The sequence below is a fragment of the Heterodontus francisci genome, chromosome 17, assembly GCF_036365525.1.
Source record: "Heterodontus francisci isolate sHetFra1 chromosome 17, sHetFra1.hap1, whole genome shotgun sequence".
Lineage (NCBI taxonomy): Eukaryota > Metazoa > Chordata > Chondrichthyes > Heterodontiformes > Heterodontidae > Heterodontus > Heterodontus francisci.
Genome location: NC_090387.1, coordinates 80,860,871 through 80,885,901, shown reverse-complemented (window position 1 = coordinate 80,885,901; position 25,031 = coordinate 80,860,871). Strand labels below are relative to the sequence as shown.

At 42.2% G+C, this 25,031-nt stretch overlaps 1 protein-coding gene across 1 annotated transcript in view; it reads left to right on the top strand.

The window, feature by feature from the left end:
* Positions 1-425: 425 nt before the first annotated feature.
* The window catches only part of LOC137378608 (filaggrin-2-like), a 74,588-nt gene continuing 49,982 nt past the window's right edge, over positions 426-25,031 (top strand). Inside the window, exons 1-5 of the mRNA XM_068048906.1 lie at positions 426-611; positions 17,287-17,698; positions 18,797-19,023; positions 20,220-20,475; positions 21,826-22,124. Coding sequence (XP_067905007.1) covers positions 426-611; positions 17,287-17,698; positions 18,797-19,023; positions 20,220-20,475; positions 21,826-22,124 — 1,380 coding nt within the window. The remainder of the gene's footprint in view (positions 612-17,286; positions 17,699-18,796; positions 19,024-20,219; positions 20,476-21,825; positions 22,125-25,031) is intronic.

The window sequence follows — 25,031 nt, the reverse complement described above, 5'->3', positions numbered from 1 at the left end:
ATGGATCACTGACAAATAATGGACATGGATCACAGCCACATAATGGACATGATTCACAGACTCAGAATGGACATGGTTAACAGCCACATAATGGACATGGTTCACAGACTCACATTGGACATGGATCACAGACACATAATGGACATGGATCACTTACAAATGATGGACATGGTTCACAGACACATAATGGACAGGGTTCACAGACTCAGAATGGACATGGATCACAGTTTCAGAATGTACATGGATCAGAGACACATAATGGACATGGTTCAAAGACACATAATGGACATGGTTCACAGAAACAGAATGGACATGGATCACTGACAAATATTGGACATGGTCCACAGACACACCTGGACATGGTTCACAGACTCAGAATGGACTTGGTTCACAGATAAGTAATGGACATGGTTCGCAGACTCACAATGGACATGGTTCACAGACTCATTTTGGACATGCTTCACAGACACATAATGGACATGGTTCACAGAAACATAATGGACCTGGTTTACAGACTCATAATGGACATGTTTCACAGACTCATAATGGACATGGTTCTCATACTCAGAATGAACATGGTTCATAGACACATCAGGGACATGGTACACACGGTGAGAATGGACATGGTTCACAGGCACATAATAGACATCGTTCACAGATTTATAATGGACATGGTTCACAGACGCATAATGGACATGGTTCACAGACACATAATGGACGTGCTTCACAGTCACATTGTGGGCATGGTTCACAGACTCATAATGGACACGGTTCACAGACACAGAATGAACGTTCTTCAAATTCACATAATGGACATGGTTCACAGACATAATGGACATGGTCCACATACTCACAATGGACATGGTTCACAGACAAGTAATGGACATGGTTCACAGACACATAATGGACATGGTTCACAGTTTCATAATGTACATGGATCAGTGACACATAATGGACATAATTCACAGACTCATCATGGACATGGTTCACAGACTCTGCATGGACATGGATCACAGACACAGAATGGACATGGTTCACAGACACATAATGGACATGCATCACAGCCAAATAATGGACATGGTTCACAGACTCTGCATGGACATGGATCACAGACACATAATGGACATGGTTCACAGACTCACAATGAACATGGTTCATATACTTAGAATGTACTTGGTTGATAGTCATAATGGACATGGATCACTGACAACTCATGGACATGCTTCACAGCCAAATAATGGACATGCTTCACAGACTAAGAATGGACATGGATCACAGTTTCATAATGTACATGGATCAGAGACAGATAATGGACAAGATTCACAGACTCACAATGGACTTGGTTCACTGACAAATAATGGACACGGATCACAGACACATCGTGGACATGGTTCACAGACTCACAATGGACTTGGTTCACAGACAAGTAATGGACATGGTTCACAGAAACATAATGGACATGGCTCACAGACTCAGAATTGATATGGATCACTGCCAACTGATGGACATCGATCACAGACACATAATGGACACGGTTCACAGACTCATAATGGACATGGTTAACAGACACATAATGGACATGGCACACAGTCTCAGAATTGATATGGATCACTGACAGTTGATGGACATGGTTCACAGACACATAATGGATATGGTTCACAGACACATAATGGACATGCTTCACAGACACATAATGGATATGGTTTACAGACTCAGAATGGACAAGGATCACTGACAAAAAATGGACATGGTTCACAGACACATAATGGACATGGTTCACAGACACATAATGAACATGGTTCACAGACTCAGAATGGACATGGATCACAGTTTCATAATGTACATGGATCAAAGACACATAATGGACATGATTCACAGAATCATCCTGGACATGGTTCACAGTCTCTGCATGGACATGGATCACAGACACATAATGGACATGGTTCACAGACTCATAATAGACATGGATCAGAGACACATAATGGACATGATTCACAGACTCATCATGGACATGGTTCACAGACTCTGAATGGACATGGATCACAGACACATAATGGACATGGTTGACAGACGTATAACGGACATGGTTCACAGACACATAATGGACATGGTTCACAGACTGAGAATGGACACGGATCGCTGACAAATAATGGATATTGTTCACAGACACATAATGGACATGGTTCACAGACACATAATGGACATGGTTCACAGAAACATAATGGACATGGTTCACAGACTCATAATGGACATCTTTCACAGACAGATAATGGACATGGTTCACAGACACATAATGGACATGGTTCACAGACACATAATGGACATGGTTCACAGAAACATAATGGACATGGTTCACAGACTCACAATGGACATGGTTCACAGACTCACATTGGACATGGATCACTGACAAATAATGGACATGGTTCACAGACACATTATGGACATGGATCACTGACAAATAATGGACATGGTTCACAGACACATAATGGACATGGATCACTGACAAATAATGGACATGGATCGCAGCCACATAATGGACATGGTTCACAGACTCAGAATGGACATGGTTAACAGACACATAATGGACATGGCACACAGACTCAGAATTGATATGGATCACTTACAAATGATGGACATGGTTCACAGACACATAATGGACAGGCTTCACAGACTCAGAATGGACATGGATCAGAGACACATAATGGACATGGTTCAAAGACACATAATGGACATGGTTCACAGAAACAGAATGGACATGGATCACAGTTTCAGAATGTACATGGATCAGAGACACATAATGGACATGGTTCAAAGACACGTAATGGACATGGTTCACAGACACATAATGGACATGGATCACAGTTTCAGAATGTACATGGATCAGAGACACATAATGGACATGGTTCAAAGACACATAATGGACATGGTTCACAGAAACAGAATGGACATGGATCACTGACAAATATTGGACATGGTCCACAGACACACCATGGACATGGTTCACAGACAAGCAATGGACTTGGTTCACAGACAAGTAATGGACATGGTTCGTAGTCTCACAATGGACATGGTTCACAGACTCATTTTGGACATGCTTCACAGACACATAATGGACATGGTTCACAGAAACATAATGGACATGGTTCACAGACTCATTTTGGACATGCTTCACAGACACATAATGGACATGCATCACAGACACATAATGGACCTGGTTTCCAGACTCATAATGGACATGTTTCACAGACTCATAATGGACATGGTTCTCATACTCAGAATGAACATGGTTCATAGACACATCAGGGACATGGTACACACGGTGAGAATGGACATGGTTCACAGGCACATAACGGACATCGTTCACAGATTTATAATGGACATGGTTCACAGACGCATAATGGACACGGTTCACAGACACATAATGGACGTGCTTCACAGTCACATTGTGGGCATGGTTCACAGACTCATAATGGACATGGTCCACATACTCACAATGGACATGGTTCACAGACAAGTAATGGACATGGTTCACAGACACATAATGGACATGGTTCACAGTTTCATAATGTACATGGATCAGAGACACATAATGGACATAATTCACAGACTCATCTTGGACATGGTTCACAGACTCTGCATGGACATGGATCACAGACACAGAATGGACATGCATCACAGCCAAATAATGGACATGGTTCACAGACTCTGCATGGACATGGTTCACAGACACATAATGGACATGGTTCACAGACTCACAATGGACATGGTTCACAGACAAGTATTGGACATGGTTCACAGGCTCAAAATGAACATGGCTCACAGACTCATAACGGACATGGTTGAGAGACTCAGAATGGACTTGGTTCACAGACTCAAAATCGATATGGTTCACAGACTCATAATGAACTTGGTTCATAGAGTCACAATGGACATGGATCAGATACACGTAATGGACATGGTTCACAGACTCATAATGAACATGGTTCATATACTTAGAATGAACTTGGTTGATAGAGTCATAATGGACATGGATCACTGACAACTCATGGACATGCTTCACAGACACATAATGGACATGGTTCACAGACTCACAATGGACATGCTTCACAGACTAAGAATGGACATGGATCACAGTTTCATAATGTACATGGATCAGAGACACATAATGGACATGATTCACAGACTCACAATGGACTTGGTTCACTGACATATAATGGACACGGATCACAGACACATCATGGACATGGTTCACAGACTCACAATGGACTGGGTTCACTGACAAATAATGGACACGGATCACAGACACATCATGGACATGGTTCACAGACTCACAATGGACTTGGTTCACAGACAAGTAATGGACATGGTTCACAGAAACATAATGGACATGGCTCACAGACTCAGAATTGATATGGATCACTGCCAACTGATGGACATGCTTCACAGACACATAATGGACATGCATCACAGCCAAATAATGGACATGATTCACAGACTCACAATGGACATGCTTCACAGACTAAGAATGGACATGGATCACAGTTTCATAATGTACATGGATCAGAGACACATAATGGACATGATTCACAGACTCACAATGGACTTGGTTCACTGACATATAATGGACACGGATCACAGACACATCATGGACATGGTTCACAGACTCACAATGGACTTGGTTCACAGACACATAATGGACACGGTTCACAGACTCATAATGGACATGGTTAACAGACACATAATGGACATGGCACACAGTATCAGAATTGATATGGATCACTGACAGTTGATGGACATGGTTCACAGACACATAATGGATATGCTTCACAGACACATAATGGATATGGTTTACAGACTCAGAATGGACAAGGATCACTGACAAAAAATGGACATGGTTCACAGACACATAATGGACATGGTTCACAGACACATAATGAACATGGTTCACAGACTCAGAATGGACATGGATCACAGTTTCATAATGTACATGGATCAAAGACACATAATGGACATGATTCACAGAATCATCATGGACATGGATCACAGACTCTGCATGGACATGGATCACAGACACAGAATGGACATGGTTCACAGACACATAATGGACATGCATCACAGCCAAATAATGGACATGGTTCACAGACTCTGCATGGACATGGATCACAGACACATAATGGACATGGTTCACAGACACATAATGGACATGCATCACAGCCAAATAATGGACATGGTTCACAGACTCACAATGGACATGGTTCACAGACAAGTATTGGACATGGTTCACAGACTCAAAATGAACATGGTTCACAGACTCATAACGGACATGGTTCAGAGACTCAGAATGGACATGATTCACAGACTCATCATGGACATGGTTCACAGACTCTGAATGGACATGGATCACAGACACATAATGGACTTGGTTCACTGACATATAATGGACACGGATCACAGACACATCATGGACATGGTTCACAGACTCACAATGGACTTGGTTCACAGACACATAATGGACATGCATCACAGCCAAATAATGGACATGATTCACAGACTCACAATGGACATGCTTCACAGACTAAGAATGGACATGGATCACAGTTTCATAATGTACATGGATCAGAGACACATAATGGACATGATTCACAGACTCACAATGGACTTGGTTCACTGACATATAATGGACACGGATCACAGACACATCATGGACATGGTTCACAGACTCACAATGGACTTGGTTCACAGACACATAATGGACACGGTTCACAGACTCATAATGGACATGGTTAACAGACACATAATGGACATGGCACACAGTATCAGAATTGATATGGATCACTGACAGTTGATGGACATGGTTCACAGACACATAATGGATATGCTTCACAGACACATAATGGATATGGTTTACAGACTCAGAATGGACAAGGATCACTGACAAAAAATGGACATGGTTCACAGACACATAATGGACATGGTTCACAGACACATAATGAACATGGTTCACAGACTCAGAATGGACATGGATCACAGTTTCATAATGTACATGGATCAAAGACACATAATGGACATGATTCACAGAATCATCATGGACATGGATCACAGACTCTGCATGGACATGGATCACAGACACAGAATGGACATGGTTCACAGACACATAATGGACATGCATCACAGCCAAATAATGGACATGGTTCACAGACTCTGCATGGACATGGATCACAGACACATAATGGACATGGTTCACAGACACATAATGGACATGCATCACAGCCAAATAATGGACATGGTTCACAGACTCACAATGGACATGGTTCACAGACAAGTATTGGACATGGTTCACAGACTCAAAATGAACATGGTTCACAGACTCATAACGGACATGGTTCAGAGACTCAGAATGGACATGATTCACAGACTCATCATGGACATGGTTCACAGACTCTGAATGGACATGGATCACAGACACATAATGGACTTGGTTCACTGACATATAATGGACACGGATCACAGACACATCATGGACATGGTTCACAGACTCACAATGGACTTGGTTCACAGACACATAATGGACACGCTTCACAGACTCATAATGGACATGGTTAACAGACACATAATGGACATGGCACACAGTATCAGAATTGATATGGATCACTGACAGTTGATGGACATGGTTCACAGACACATAATGGATATGCTTCACAGACACATAATGGACATGCTTCACAGACACATAATGGATATGGTTTACAGACTCACAACGGACTTGGTTTACAGACTCAGAATGGACAAGGATCACTGACAAAAAATGGACATGGTTCACAGACACATAATGGACATGGTTCACAGACAGATAATGAACATGGTTCACAGACTCAGAATGGACATGGATCACAGTTTCATAATGTACATGGATCAAAGACACATAATGGACATGATTCAGAGAATCATCATGGACATGGATCACAGACTCTGCATGGACATGGATCACAGACACAGAATGGACATGGTTCACAGACACATAATGGACATGCATCACAGCCAAATAATGGACATGGTTCACAGACTCACAATGGACTTGGTTCACAGACACATAATGGACACGCTTCACAGACTCATAATGGACATGGTTAACAGACACATAATGGACATGGCACACAGTATCAGAATTGATATGGATCACTGACAGTTGATGGACATGGTTCACAGACACATAATGGATATGCTTCACAGACACATAATGGATATGGTTTACAGACTCAGAATGGACAAGGATCACTGACAAAAAATGGACATGGTTCACAGACACATAATGGACATGGTTCACAGACACATAATGAACATGGTTCACAGACTCAGAATGGACATGGATCACAGTTTCATAATGTACATGGATCAAAGACACATAATGGACATGATTCACAGAATCATCATGGACATGGATCACAGACTCTGCATGGACATGGATCACAGACACAGAATGGACATGGTTCACAGACACATAATGGACATGCATCACAGCCAAATAATGGACATGGTTCACAGACTCTGCATGGACATGGATCACAGACACATAATGGACATGGTTCACAGACACATAATGGACATGCATCACAGCCAAATAATGGACATGGTTCACAGACTCACAATGGACATGGTTCACAGACAAGTATTGGACATGGTTCACAGACTCAAAATGAACATGGTTCACAGACTCATAACGGACATGGTTCAGAGACTCAGAATGGACATGATTCACAGACTCATCATGGACATGGTTCACAGACTCTGAATGGACATGGATCACAGACACATAATGGACTTGGTTCACTGACATATAATGGACACGGATCACAGACACATCATGGACATGGTTCACAGACTCACAATGGACTTGGTTCACAGACACATAATGGACACGCTTCACAGACTCATAATGGACATGGTTAACAGACACATAATGGACATGGCACACAGTATCAGAATTGATATGGATCACTGACAGTTGATGGACATGGTTCACAGACACATAATGGATATGCTTCACAGACACATAATGGACATGCTTCACAGGCACATAATGGATATGGTTTACAGACTCACAACGGACTTGGTTTACAGACTCAGAATGGACAAGGATCACTGACAAAAAATGGACATGGTTCACAGACACATAATGGACATGGTTCACAGACAGATAATGAACATGGTTCACAGACTCAGAATGGACATGGATCACAGTTTCATAATGTACATGGATCAAAGACACATAATGGACATGATTCAGAGAATCATCATGGACATGGATCACAGACTCTGCATGGACATGGATCACAGACACAGAATGGACATGGTTCACAGACACATAATGGACATGCATCACAGCCAAATAATGGACATGGTTCACAGACTCTGCATGGACATGGATCACAGACACATAATGGACATGGTTCACAGACACATAATGGACATGCAGCACAGCCAAATAATGGACATGGTTCACAAACTCACAATGGACATGGTTCACAGACAAGTATTGGACATGGTTCACAGACTCAAAATGGACATGGTTCACAGACAAGTATTGGACATGGTTCACAGACACATAATGGACATGGTTCACAGACACATAATGGACATGGTTCACAGAAACATAATGGACATGGTTCACAGACTCACAATGGACATGGTTCACAGACTCACATTGGACATGGATCACTGACAAATAATGGACATGGTTCACAGACACATAATGGACATGGATCACTGACAAATAATGGACATGTTTCACAGACACATAATGGACATGGATCACTGACAAATAATGGACATGGATCGCAGCCACATAATGGACATGGTTCACAGACTCAGAATGGACATGGTTAACAGACACATAATGGACATGGCACACAGACTCAGAATTGATATGGATCACTTACAAATGATGGACATGGTTCACAGAGACATAATGGACAGGCTTCACAGACTCAGAATGGACATGGATCAGAGACACATAATGGACATGGTTCAAAGACACATAATGGACATGGTTCACAGAAACAGAATGGACATGGATCACAGTTTCAGAATGTACATGGATCAGAGACACATAATGGACATGGTTCAAAGACACGTAATGGACATGGTTCACAGACACATAATGGACATGGATCACAGTTTCAGAATGTACATGGATCAGAGACACATAATGGACATGGTTCAAAGACACATAATGGACATGGTTCACAGAAACAGAATGGACATGGATCACTGACAAATATTGGACATGGTCCACAGACACACCATGGACATGGTTCACAGACTCACAATGGACTTGGTTCACAGACAAGTAATGGACATGGTTCGTAGACTCACAATGGACATGGTTCACAGACTCATTTTGGACATGCTTCACAGACACATAATGGACATGGTTCACAGAAACATAATGGACATGGTTCACAGACTCATTTTGGACATGCTTCACAGACACATAATGGACATGCATCACAGACACATAATGGACCTGGTTTCCAGACTCATAATGGACATGTTTCACAGACTCATAATGGACATGGTTCTCATACTCAGAATGAACATGGTTCATAGACACATCAGGGACATGGTACACACGGTGAGAATGGACATGGTTCACAGGCACATAACGGACATCGTTCACAGATTTATAATGGACATGGTTCACAGACGCATAATGGACACGGTTCACAGACACATAATGGACGTGCTTCACAGTCACATTGTGGGCATGGTTCACAGACTCATAATGGACATGGTCCACATACTCACAATGGACATGGTTCACAGACAAGTAATGGACATGGTTCACAGACACATAATGGACATGGTTCACAGTTTCATAATGTACATGGATCAGAGACACATAATGGACATAATTCACAGACTCATCTTGGACATGGTTCACAGACTCTGCATGGACATGGATCACAGACACAGAATGGACATGCATCACAGCCAAATAATGGACATGGTTCACAGACTCTGCATGGACATGGTTCACAGACACATAATGGACATGGTTCACAGACTCACAATGGACATGGTTCACAGACAAGTATTGGACATGGTTCACAGGCTCAAAATGAACATGGCTCACAGACTCATAACGGACATGGTTGAGAGACTCAGAATGGACTTGGTTCACAGACTCAAAATCGATATGGTTCACAGACTCATAATGAACTTGGTTCAAAGAGTCACAATGGACATGGATCAGATACACGTAATGGACATGGTTCACAGACTCATAATGAACATGGTTCATATACTTAGAATGAACTTGGTTGATAGAGTCATAATGGACATGGATCACTGACAACTCATGGACATGCTTCACAGACACATAATGGACATGGTTCACAGACTCACAATGGACATGCTTCACAGACTAAGAATGGACATGGATCACAGTTTCATAATGTACATGGATCAGAGACACATAATGGACATGATTCACAGACTCACAATGGACTTGGTTCACTGACATATAATGGACACGGATCACAGACACATCATGGACATGGTTCACAGACTCACAATGGACTGGGTTCACTGACAAATAATGGACACGGATCACAGACACATCATGGACATGGTTCACAGACTCACAATGGACTTGGTTCACAGACAAGTAATGGACATGGTTCACAGAAACATAATGGACATGGCTCACAGACTCAGAATTGATATGGATCACTGCCAACTGATGGACATGCTTCACAGACACATAATGGACATGCATCACAGCCAAATAATGGACATGATTCACAGACTCACAATGGACATGCTTCACAGACTAAGAATGGACATGGATCACAGTTTCATAATGTACATGGATCAGAGACACATAATGGACATGATTCACAGACTCACAATGGACTTGGTTCACTGACATATAATGGACACGGATCACAGACACATCATGGACATGGTTCACAGACTCACAATGGACTTGGTTCAAAGACACATAATGGACACGGTTCACAGACTCATAATGGACATGGTTAACAGACACATAATGGACATGGCACACAGTATCAGAATTGATATGGATCACTGACAGTTGATGGACATGGTTCACAGACACATAATGGATATGGTTCACAGACACATAATGGATATGATTCACAGACACATAATGGATATGGTTTACAGACTCAGAATGGACAAGGATCACTGACAAAAAATGGACATGGTTCACAGACACATAATGGACATGGTTCACAGACACATAATGAACATGGTTCACAGACTCAGAATGGACATGGATCACAGTTTCATAATGTACATGGATCAAAGACACATAATGGACATGATTCACAGAATCATCATGGACATGGATCACAGACTCTGCATGGACATGGATCACAGACACAGAATGGACATGGTTCACAGACACATAATGGACATGCATCACAGCCAAATAATGGACATGGTTCACAGACTCTGCATGGACATGGATCACAGACACATAATGGACATGGTTCACAGACACATAATGGACATGCATCACAGCCAAATAATGGACATGGTTCACAGACTCACAATGGACATGGTTCACAGACAAGTATTGGACATGGTTCACAGACTCAAAATGAACATGGTTCACAGACTCATAACGGACATGGTTCAGAGACTCAGAATGGACATGATTCACAGACTCATCATGGACATGGTTCACAGACTCTGAATGGACATGGATCACAGACACATAATGGACTTGGTTCACTGACATATAATGGACACGGATCACAGACACATCATGGACATGGTTCACAGACTCACAATGGACTTGGTTCACAGACACATAATGGACACGCTTCACAGACTCATAATGGACATGGTTAACAGACACATAATGGACATGGCACACAGTATCAGAATTGATATGGATCACTGACAGTTGATGGACATGGTTCACAGACACATAATGGATATGCTTCACAGACACATAATGGACATGCTTCACAGGCACATAATGGATATGGTTTACAGACTCACAACGGACTTGGTTTACAGACTCAGAATGGACAAGGATCACTGACAAAAAATGGACATGGTTCACAGACACATAATGGACATGGTTCACAGACAGATAATGAACATGGTTCACAGACTCAGAATGGACATGGATCACAGTTTCATAATGTACATGGATCAAAGACACATAATGGACATGATTCACAGAATCATCATGGACATGGATCACAGACTCTGCATGGACATGGATCACAGACACAGAATGGACATGGTTCACAGACACATAATGGACATGCATCACAGCCAAATAATGGACATGGTTCACAGACTCTGCATGGACATGGATCACAGACACATAATGGACATGGTTCACAGACACATAATGGACATGCATCACAGCCAAATAATGGACATGGTTCACAAACTCACAATGGACATGGTTCACAGACAAGTATTGGACATGGTTCACAGACTCAAAATGGACATGGTTCACAGACAAGTATTGGACATGGTTCACAGACTCAAAATGAACATGGCTCACAGACTCATAACGGACATGGTTCAGAGACTCAGAATGGACTTGGTTCACAGACTCAAAATCGATATGGTTCACAGACTCATAATGAACTTGGTTCATAGAGTCACAATGGACATGGATCAGATACACGTAATGGACATGATTCACAGACTCATAATGGGCATCTTTCACAGACAGAAAATCGACGGTTCACAGACTCACAATGAACACGGTTCATATACTTCGAATGAACTTGGTTGATAGAGTCATAATGGACATGGATCACGGACAACTCATGGACATGCTTCACAGACACATAATGGACATGGTTCACAGAATCACAATGGACATGCTTCACAGACTAAGAATGGACATGGATCACAGTTTCATAATGTACACGGATCACAGACACATCATGGACATGGTTCACAGACTCACAATGGACTTGGTTCACAGACAAGTAATGGACATGGTTCACAGAAACATAATGGACATGGCTCACAGACTCAGAATTGATATGGATCACTGCCAACTGATGGACATGCTTCACAGACACATAATGGACATGCATCACAGCCAAATAATGGACATGATTCACAGACTCACAATGGACATGCTTCACAGACTAAGAATGGACATGGATCACAGTTTCATAATGTACATGGATCAGAGACACATAATGGACATGATTCACAGACTCACAATGGACTTGGTTCACTGACATATAATGGACACGGATCACAGACACATCATGGACATGGTTCACAGACTCACAATGGACTTGGTTCACAGACACATAATGGACACGGTTCACAGACTCATAATGGACATGGTTAACAGACACATAATGGACATGGCACACAGTATCAGAATTGATATGGATCACTGACAGTTGATGGACATGGTTCACAGACACATAATGGATATGCTTCACAGACACATAATGGACATGCTTCACAGACACATAATGGATATGGTTTACAGACTCGCAATGGACTTGGTTTACAGACTCAGAATGGATATGGTTTACAGACTCGCAATGGACTTGGTTTACAGACTCAGAATGGACAAGGATCACTGACAAAAAATGGACATGGTTCACAGACACATAATGGACATGGTTCACAGACACATAATGAACATGGTTCACAGACTCAGAATGGACATGGATCACAGTTTCATAATGTACATGGATCAAAGACACATAATGGACATGATTCACAGAATCATCATGGACATGGTTCACAGACTCTGCATGGACATGGATCACAGACACAGAATGGACATGGTTCACAGACACATAATGGACATGCATCACAGCCAAATAATGGACATGGTTCACAGACTCTGCATGGACATGGATCACAGACACATAATGGACATGGTTCACAGACACATAATGGACATGCATCACAGCCAAATAATGGACATGGTTCACAAACTCACTATGGACATGGTTCACAGACTCATAACGGACATGGTTCATAGAGTCACAATGGACATGGATCAGATACACGTAATGGACATGATTCACAGACTCATAATGGGCATCTTTCACAGACAGAAAATCGACATGTTTCACAGACTCACAATGAACATGGTTCATATACTTAGAATGAACTTGGTTGATAGAGTCATAATGGACATGGATCACTGACAACTCATGGACATGCTTCACAGACACATAATGGACATGGTTCACAGACTCACAATGGACATGCTTCACAGACTAAGAATGGACATGGATCACAGTTTCATAATGTACATGGATCAGAGACACATAATGGACATGATTCACAGAGTCACAATGGACTTGGTTCACTGACAAATAATGGACACGGATCACAGACACATCATGGACATGGTTCACAGACTCACAATGGACTTGGTTCACAGACAAGTAATGGACATGGTTCACAGAAACATAATGGACATGGCTCACAGACTCAGAATTGATATGGATCACTGCCAACTGATGGACATGCTTCACAGACACACAATGGACATGCATCACAGCCAAATAATGGACATGATTCACAGACTCACAATGGACATGCTTCACAGTCTAAGAATGGACATGGATCACAGTTTCATAATGTACATGGATCAGAGACACATCATGGACATGATTCACAGACTCACAATGGACTTGGTTCACTGACATATAATGGACACGGATCACAGACACATCATGGACATGGTTCACAGATTCACAATGGACTTGGTTCACAGACACATAATGGACACGGTTCACAGACTCATAATGGACATGGTTAACAGACACATAATGGACATGGCACACAGTATCAGAATTGATATGGATCACTGACAGTTGATGGACATGGTTCACAGACACATAATGGATATGGTTCACAGACACATAATGGATATGGTTCACAGACACATAATGGACATGCTTCACAGACACATAATGGATATGGTTTACAGACTCAGAATGGACAAGGATCACTGACATAAAATGGACATGGTTCACAGACACATAATGGACATGGTTCACAGACACATAATGAACATGGTTCACAGACTCAGAATGGACATGGATCACAGTTTCATAATGTACATGGATCAAAGACACATAATGGACATGATTCACTGAATCATCCTGGACATGGTTCACAGTCTCTGCATGGACATGAATCACAGACACATAATGGTCATGGTTCACAGACTCATAATAGACATGGATCAGAGACACATAATGGACATGATTCACAGACTCATCATGGACATGGTTCACAGACTCTGAATGGACATGGATCACAGATACATAATGGACATGGTTGACAGACGTATAATAGACATGGTTCACAGACACATAATGGACATGGTTCACAGACTGAGAATGGACACGGATCGCTGACAAATAATGGATATTGTTCACAGACACATAATGGACATGGTTCACAGACACATAATGGACATGGTTCACAGAAAAATAATGGACATGGCTCACAGACTCATAATGGACATGGTTCACAGACTCATAATGGACATCTTTCACAGTCAGATAATGGACATGGTTCACAGACTCACAATGGACATGGTTCACATACTCAGAATGGACTTGGTTCACAGACTCAAAATCGATATGGTTCACAGACTCATAATGAACTTGGTTGATAGAGTCATAATGGACATTGATCAGAGACACGTAATGGACATGATTCACAGACTCATCATGCACATGGTTCACAGACTCTGAATGGACATGGATCACTGACAACTCATGGACATGGTTCAAAGACACATAATGGACATGCCTTCCAGCCACATAATGGACATGGGTTCACAGACACATAATGGACATGGATCACTGACAAATAATGGACATGGATCACAGACACATAATGGACATGGTTCACAGAATCATCCTGGACATGGTTCACAGTCTCTGCATGGACATGGATCACAGACACATAATGGACATGGTTCACAGACTCATAATAGACATGGATCAGAGACACATAATGGACATGATTCACAGACTCATCATGGACATGGTTCACAGACTCTGAATGGACATGGATCACAGACACATAATGGACATGGTTGACAGACGTATAATGGACATGGTTCACAGACACAGAATGGACATGGTTCACAGACTGAGAATGGACACGGATCACTGACAAATAATGGATGTTGTTCACAGACACATAATGGACATGGTTCACAGACACATAATGGACATGGTTCACAGACACTTAATGGACATGGTTCACAGAAACATAATGGACATGGCTCACAGACTCATAATGGACATGGTTCACAGACTCATAATGGACATCTTTCACAGATAGATAATGGACATGGTTTACAGACTCACAATGGACATGGTTCACATACTCAGAATGGACTTGGTTCACAGACTCAAAATCAATATGGTTCACAGACTCATAATGAACTTGGTTCATAGAGTCATAATGGACATTGATCAGAGACACGTAATGGACATGATTCACAGACTCATCATGCACATGGTTCACAGACTCTGAATGGACATGGATCACTGACAACTCATGGACATGGTTCAAAGACACATAATGGACATGCCTTCCAGTCACATAATGGACATGGGTTCACAGACACATAATGGACATGGATCACTGACAAATAATGGACATGGATCACAGACACAAAATGGACATGGTTCACAGAATCATAATGGACATGGATCACTGACAAATAAAGGACATGGTTCACAGACACATAATGGACATGGTTGACAGACACACCATGGACATGGTTCACAGACTCACAATGGACTTGGTTCACAGACAAGTAATGGACATGGTTCACAGACGCACAATGGACATGGTTCAAAGACACATAATGGACATGGTTCACAGAAACATAATGGACATGGACCACTGACAAATAATGGACATGGTTCACAGACACATAATGGACATGGTTGACAGACACACAATGGACATGGTTCACAGACTCACAATGGACTTGGTTCACAGACAAGTAATGGACATGGTTCGCAGACTCACAATGGACATGGTTCAAAGACACATAATGGACATGGATCACTGACAAATAATGGGCATGGTTCACAGACACATAATGGACATGGTTCACAGACACACCATGGACATGGTTCACAGACTCACAATGGATTTGGTTCACAGACAAGTAATGGACATGGTTCGCAGACACACAATGGACATGGTTCACAGACACATGTTGGACCTGGTTCACAGACTCACAATGGATATTCTTCGCAGACTCATTATGGACATGCTTCACAGACACATAATGGACATGCATCACAGACACATAATGGAAATGCATCACAGACACATAATGGACATGTTTCACAGACTCATAATGGACATGCATCACAGACACATAATGGACATGGTTCTCAGACACATAAGGGACATGGTACACACGCTGAGAATGGACATCGTTCACAGATTTATAATGGAAATGGTTCACAGACGCATAATGAACACGGTTCACAGACACATAATGGACGTGCTTCACAGTCGCATAATGGGCATGGTTCACAGACTCATAATGGACACGGTTCACAGACACATAATGGACGTGCTTCACAGTCACATAATGGATATGGTTCAGAGACACATAATGGACATGGTCCACATACTCACAATGGACATGGTTCACAGACAAGTAATGGACATGGTTCACAGACACATAATGGACATTGTTCACAGACTCAGAATGGACATGGACCACAGACACATAATGGACATGGTTCACAGACTCTGCATGGACATGGATCACAGACACATAATGGACATGGTTCACAGACTAATAATGGACATGGTTCACAGAGTCATAATGGACAGGCATCACAGCCAAATAATGGACATGGTTCACAGATTCAAAATGGACATGGTTCACAGACTCAAAATGGACATGGTTCACAGACTCATAATGGACATCTTTCACAAACAGATAATGGACATTGTTCACAGACTCACAATGGACATGGTTCACATCCTCAGTATGGACTTGGTTCACAGACTCAAAATCGATATGGTTCACAGACTCATAATGAACTTGGTTCATAGAGTTATAATGGACATGGATCAGATACACGTAATGGACATGATTCACAGACTCATCATGGACATGGTTCACAGACTCTGAATGGACATGGATCACTGACAACTCATGGACATGGTTCAAAGACACATAATGGACATGCCTTACAGCCACATAATGGGCATGGTTCACAGACTCACATTGGACATGGATCACTGACTAATAATGGACATCGTTCACGTACATATAATGGACATGGATCACTGACAAATAATGGACATGGTTCACAGACTCATAATGGACATGGATCACTGACAAATAATGGATATGGTTCACAGACGCATAATGGACCTGGTTCACAGACACACTATGGACATGGTTCACAGACTCACAATGGACTTGGTTCACAGACAAGTAATGGACATGGTTCACAGACACATAATGGACATTGTTCACAGACTCAGAATAGACATGGATCACAGACACATAATGGACATGGTTCACAGTTTCATACTGTACATGTATCAGAGACACATAATGGACATGATTCACAGACTCATCATGGACATGGTTCACAGACTCTGCTTGGACATGGATCACAGACACAGAATGGACATGGTTCACAGACTCATAATGGACATGGTTCACAGACTCATAATGGACATGCATCACAGCGAAATAATGGACATGGTTCACAGTTTCATACTGTACATGTATCAGAGACACATAATGGACATGATTCACAGACTCATCATGGACATGGTTCACAGACTCTGCTTGGACATGGATCACAGACTCAAAATGGACATGGTTCACAGACTCACAATGGACATGGTGGTTCATATCCTCAGAATGGACTTGGTTCACAGACTCAAAATCGATATGGGCATGCCCATATCATAATGAACTTGGTTCATAGAGTCATAATGGACATGTATCAGATACACGTAATGGACATGATTCACAGACTCATCATGGACATGGTTCACAGACTCTGAATGGACATGGATCACTGACAACTCATGGACATTGTTCAAAGACACATAATGGACATGCCTTACAGCCACATAATGGACATGGTTCACAGACTCACATTGGACATGGATCAATGACTAATAATGGACATCGTTCACAGCCACATAATGGACATGGATCACTGACAAATAATGGACATGGTTCACAGACTGATAATGGACATGGATCACTGACAAATAATGGATATGGTTCACAGACACATAATGGACATCGTTCACAGACACATCATGGACATGGTTCACAGACTCACAATGGACATGGTTCACAGACACATAATGGACATGGTTCACAGAAACATAATGGACATGGCTCACAGACACATAATGGACATGGATCACTGACAAATAATGGACATGGATCACAGACACAAAATGGACATGGTTCACAGAATCATAATGGACATGGATCACTGACAAATAAAGGACATGGTTCACAGACACATAATGGACATGGTTGACAGACACACCATGGACATGGTTCACAGACTCACAATGGACTTGGTTCACAGACAAGTAATGGACATGGTTCACAGACGCACAATGGACATGGTTCAAAGACACATAATGGACATGGTTCACAGAAACATAATGGACATGGACCACTGACAAATAATGGACATGGTTCACAGACACATAATGGACATGGTTGACAGACACACAATGGACATGGTTCACAGACTCACAATGGACTTGGTTCAGAGACAAGTAATGGACATGATTCGCAGACGCACAATGGACATGGTTCAAAGACACATAATGGACATGGATCACTGACAAATAATGGGCATGGTTCACAGACACATAATGGACATGGTTCACAGACACACCATGGACATGGTTCACAGACTCACAATGGATTTGGTTCACAGACAAGTAATGGACATGGTTCGCAGACACACAATGGACATGGTTCAAAGACACATGTTGGACATGGTTCACAGAAACATAATGGACATGGTTCACAGACAGATAATGGACCTGGTTCACAGACTCACAATGGATATTGTTCACAGACTCATTATGGACATGCTTCACAGACACATAATGGACATGCATCACAGACACATAATGGACATGCATCACATACACATAATGGACATGTTTCACAGACTCATAATGGACATGCATCACAGACACATAATGGACATGGTTCTCAGACACATAAGGGACATGGTACACACGCTGAGAATGGACATCGTTCACAGATTTATAATGGAAATGGTTCACAGACGCATAATGAACACGGTTCACAGACACATAATGGACGTGCTTCACAGTCGCATAATGGGCATGGTTCACAGACTCATAATGGACACGGTTCACAGACACATAATGGACGTGCTTCACAGTCACATAATGGACATGGTTCAGAGACACATAATGGACATGGTCCACATACTCACAATGGACATGGTTCACAGACAAGTAATGGACATGGTTCACAGACACATAATGGACATTGTTCACAGACTCAGAATGGACATGGACCACAGACACATAATGGACATGGTTCACAGACTCTGCATGGACATGGTTCACAGACTAATAATGGACATGGTTCACAGAGTCATAATGGACAGGCATCACAGCCAAATAATGGACATGGTTCACAGATTCAAAATGGACATGGTTCACAGACTCAAAATGGACATGGTTCACAGACTCATAATGGACATCTTTCACAAACAGATAATGGACATTGTTCACAGACTCACAATGGACATGGTTCACATCCTCAGTATGGACTTGGTTCACAGACTCAAAATCGATATGGTTCACAGACTCATAATGAACTTGGTTCATAGAGTGATAATGGACATGGATCAGATACACGTAATGGACATGATTCACAGACTCATCATGGACATGGTTCACAGACTCTGAATGGACATGGATCACTGACAACTCATGGACATGGTTCAAAGACACATAATGGACATGCCTTACAGCCACATAATGGGCATGGTTCACAGACTCACATTGGACATGGATCACTGACTAATAATGGACATGGTTCACGTACATATAATGGACATGGATCACTGACAAATAATGGACATGGTTCACAGACTCATAATGGACATGGATCACTGACAAATAATGGATATGGTTCACAGACGCATAATGGACCTGGTTCACAGACTCACAATGGACTTGGTTCACAGACAAGTAATGGACATGGTTCACAGACACATAATGGACATTGTTCACAGACTCAGAATGGACATGGATCAGAGACACATAATGAACATGATTCGCAGACTCATCATGGACATGGATCACAGACAAATAATGGGCATGGTTCACAGACTCATAATGGACATGGTTCACAGACACATAAAGGACATGGTCCACATACTCACAATGGACATGGTTCACAGACAAGTAATGGACATGTTTCACAGACACATAATGGACATTGTTCACAGACTCAGAATAGACATGGATCACAGACACATAATGGACATGGTTCACAGTTTCATACTGTATATGTATCAGAGACACATAATGGACATGATTCACAGACTCATCATGGACATGGTTCACAGACTCTGCTTGGACATGGATCACAGACACATAATGGACATGGTTCACAGACTCAAAATGGACATGGTTCACAGACTCATAATGGACATGGTTCACAGACTCATAATGGACATGCATCACAGCCAAATAATGGACATGGTTCACAGTTTCATACTGTACATGTATCAGAGACACATAATGGACATGATTCACAGACTCATCATGGACATGGTTCACAGACTCTGCTTGGACATGGATCACAGACACATAATGGACATGGTTCACAGACTCATCATGGACATGGTTCACAGACTCATAATGGACATCTTTCACAGACAGATAATGGGCATGGTTCACAGACTCACAATGGACATGGTGGTTCATATCCTCAGAATGGACTTGGTGCACAGACTCAAAATCGATATGGGCATGCCCATATCATAATGAACTTGGTTCATAGAGTCATAATGGACATGTATCAGATACACGTAATGGACATGATTCACAGACTCATCATGGACATGGTTCACAGACTCTGAATGGACATGGATCACTGACAACTCATGGACATTGTTCAAAGACACATAATGGACATGCCTTCCAGCCACATAATGGACATGGTTCACAGACTCACATTGGACATGGATCAATGACTAATAATGGACATCGTTCACAGCCACATAATGGACATGGATCACTGATAAATAATGGACATGGTTCACAGACTGATAATGGACATGGATCACTGACAAATAATGGACATCGTTCACAGACACATCATGGACATGGTTCACAGACTCACAATGGACATGGTTCACAGACACATAATGGACATGGTTCACAGAAACATAATGGACATGGCTCACAGACTCATAATGGACGCGGTTCGCAGACAGTTCATGGACCTGGTTCACAGACTCACAATGGACATTGTTCACAGACTCATAATGGACATGCTTCACAGACACATAATGGACCTGGTTCACAGACTCATAATGGACATGGTTCACAGACTCATAATGGACTTGGTTCACAGACTCAAAATCGATATGGTTCACAGACTCATAAGGGACATGGCTCACAGACTCATAATGGAGTTGGTTCACAGACTCATAATGGACTTGGTGAACAGATGCATAATGGACATGGTTCTCATACTCAGAATGAACATGGTTCATAGACACATAAGGGACATGGTACACACGCTCAGAATGGACATCGTTCACAGCCACATAATGGACATGGATCACTGACAAATAATGGACATGGTTCACAGACTGATAATGGACATGGATCACTGACAAATCATGGACATCATTCACTGACACATAATGGACATGGTTCACAGACACATAATGGACATGCATCACAGACACATAATGGACATGGTTCTCATACTCAGAATGAACATGGTTCATAGACACATAAGGGACATGGTACACACGCTCAGAATGGACATCGTTCACAGCCACATAATGGACATGGATCACTGACAAATAATGGACATGGTTCACAGACTGATAATGGACACGGATCACTGACAAATCATGGACATCATTCACTGACACATAATGGACATGGTTCACAGACACATAATGGACATGCATCACAGACACATAATGGACATGCATCACAGACACATAATGGACATGGTTCTCATACTCAGAATGAACATGGTTCATAGACACATAAGGGACATGGTACACACGCTCAGAATGGACATGGTTCACAGGCACATAATGGACATCGTTCACAGATTTATAATGGACATGGATCACTGACAAATCATGGACATCATTCACTGACACATAATGGACATGGATCACAGACACATAATGAACATGGTTCACAGATTCATAATGGACATGGATCACTGACAAATAATGGACATCATTCACTGACACATAATGGACATGGTTCACATACTCAGAATGGACTTGGTTCACAGACTCTAAATCGATATGGTTCACAGACTCATAATGAACTTGGTTCATGGAGTCAAAATGGACATGGATCAGATACACGTAATGGACATGATTCACAGACACATCATGGACATGGTTCACAGACTCTGAATGGACATGGATCACTGACAACTCATGGACATGGTTCAAAGACACATAATGGACATGCCTTACAGCCACATAATGGACATGGTTGACAGACACATAATGGAAATGGATCACAGACACATAATGGACGTGGTTCACCGACTCATAATGGACATGGGTGGTTGCCCCCTTTTTGTTTTTAAGTTCTAGCCATATGGACAAGTGGTAGAAGTGTCAGTGGGGGAGAATTTTTGGGACAATGACCATAACTCTGTCGATTTAAGATAGTTATGGAAAAGGACAAAGCTGGACCAGAAATAAAGGTACTGAATTAGGGGAGGCGGATTTCAATATGTTAAAACAGGATCTGGCCAAGAACTAGGCAGATAGTGCAGGAGTCCCCTGGGTCCATCTCCCCGTCGAACAGATAGCTTCTCAGGGGAATGCAGCAAGAGTCAAGTCTGTGGCACCACAGGTGTCTCAGCTGCACATGAGGGGAGGAAAAGGAGTGGAAGAGCTGTAGTGATCGGGGATTCTATCGTAAGGGGTATAGACAGGCGTTTCTGTGGGTGCAAACATAACTCCAGGATGGTATGTTGCCTCCCTGATGCTAGCGTCAAGGATGTCACGGAACGGCTGCAGGACATTCTGAAGGGGGAGGGTGAACAGTCAGAGGCCGTGGTACACATTGTACCAACGGCATAGGTAGAAAGAGGGATGAAGTCCTGCAAGAAGAATTTAGGGAGCTAGGTAGCAGATTAAAAAGCAGGACCTCGTGCGAGTGAGTATAAGAATAGGAGGATAGAGCAGATGAATGCGTGGCTGAGGAGATGGTGCAGGAGGGAGGGCTTTAGTTTCCTGGATCATTGGGTCTGTTTCTGGCAAAGGTGGGACCTGTACAAGTTGGACAGGTTGCACTGGAACGGGACCAACATCCTTGCTGGGAGGTTTGCTAGTGCTGTTGGGAGGGGCGGGGGGCGTTTAAACTAATTTGGCAGGGGGATGGGATACAGAGTGAAGTTACAGTAGGGGGTGATGCACAGTCAAATATAGAAGAGAAACTGAGTCAGTCTGGAAGGCAGAGCAAATGTAGACCTGTTAAGGCACAAATGAAAAATGCAAGGCTGGATTGCTTGTATTTTCATACAAGGAGTCTTATTCGCAAGGCAGATGAATTGAGGGCGTTGATTAGCACATGGCATTATGATATTATTTCTATCACAGAGACATGGTTGAGTGAAGGGCAGGACTGGCAGCTCAATATTCCAGGGTATAGAATCTTCAGGCGTGACAGGGGAGGGGTTAATAGAGGAGGTGGCATTGCCCTGTTGATCAAGGAGTCAA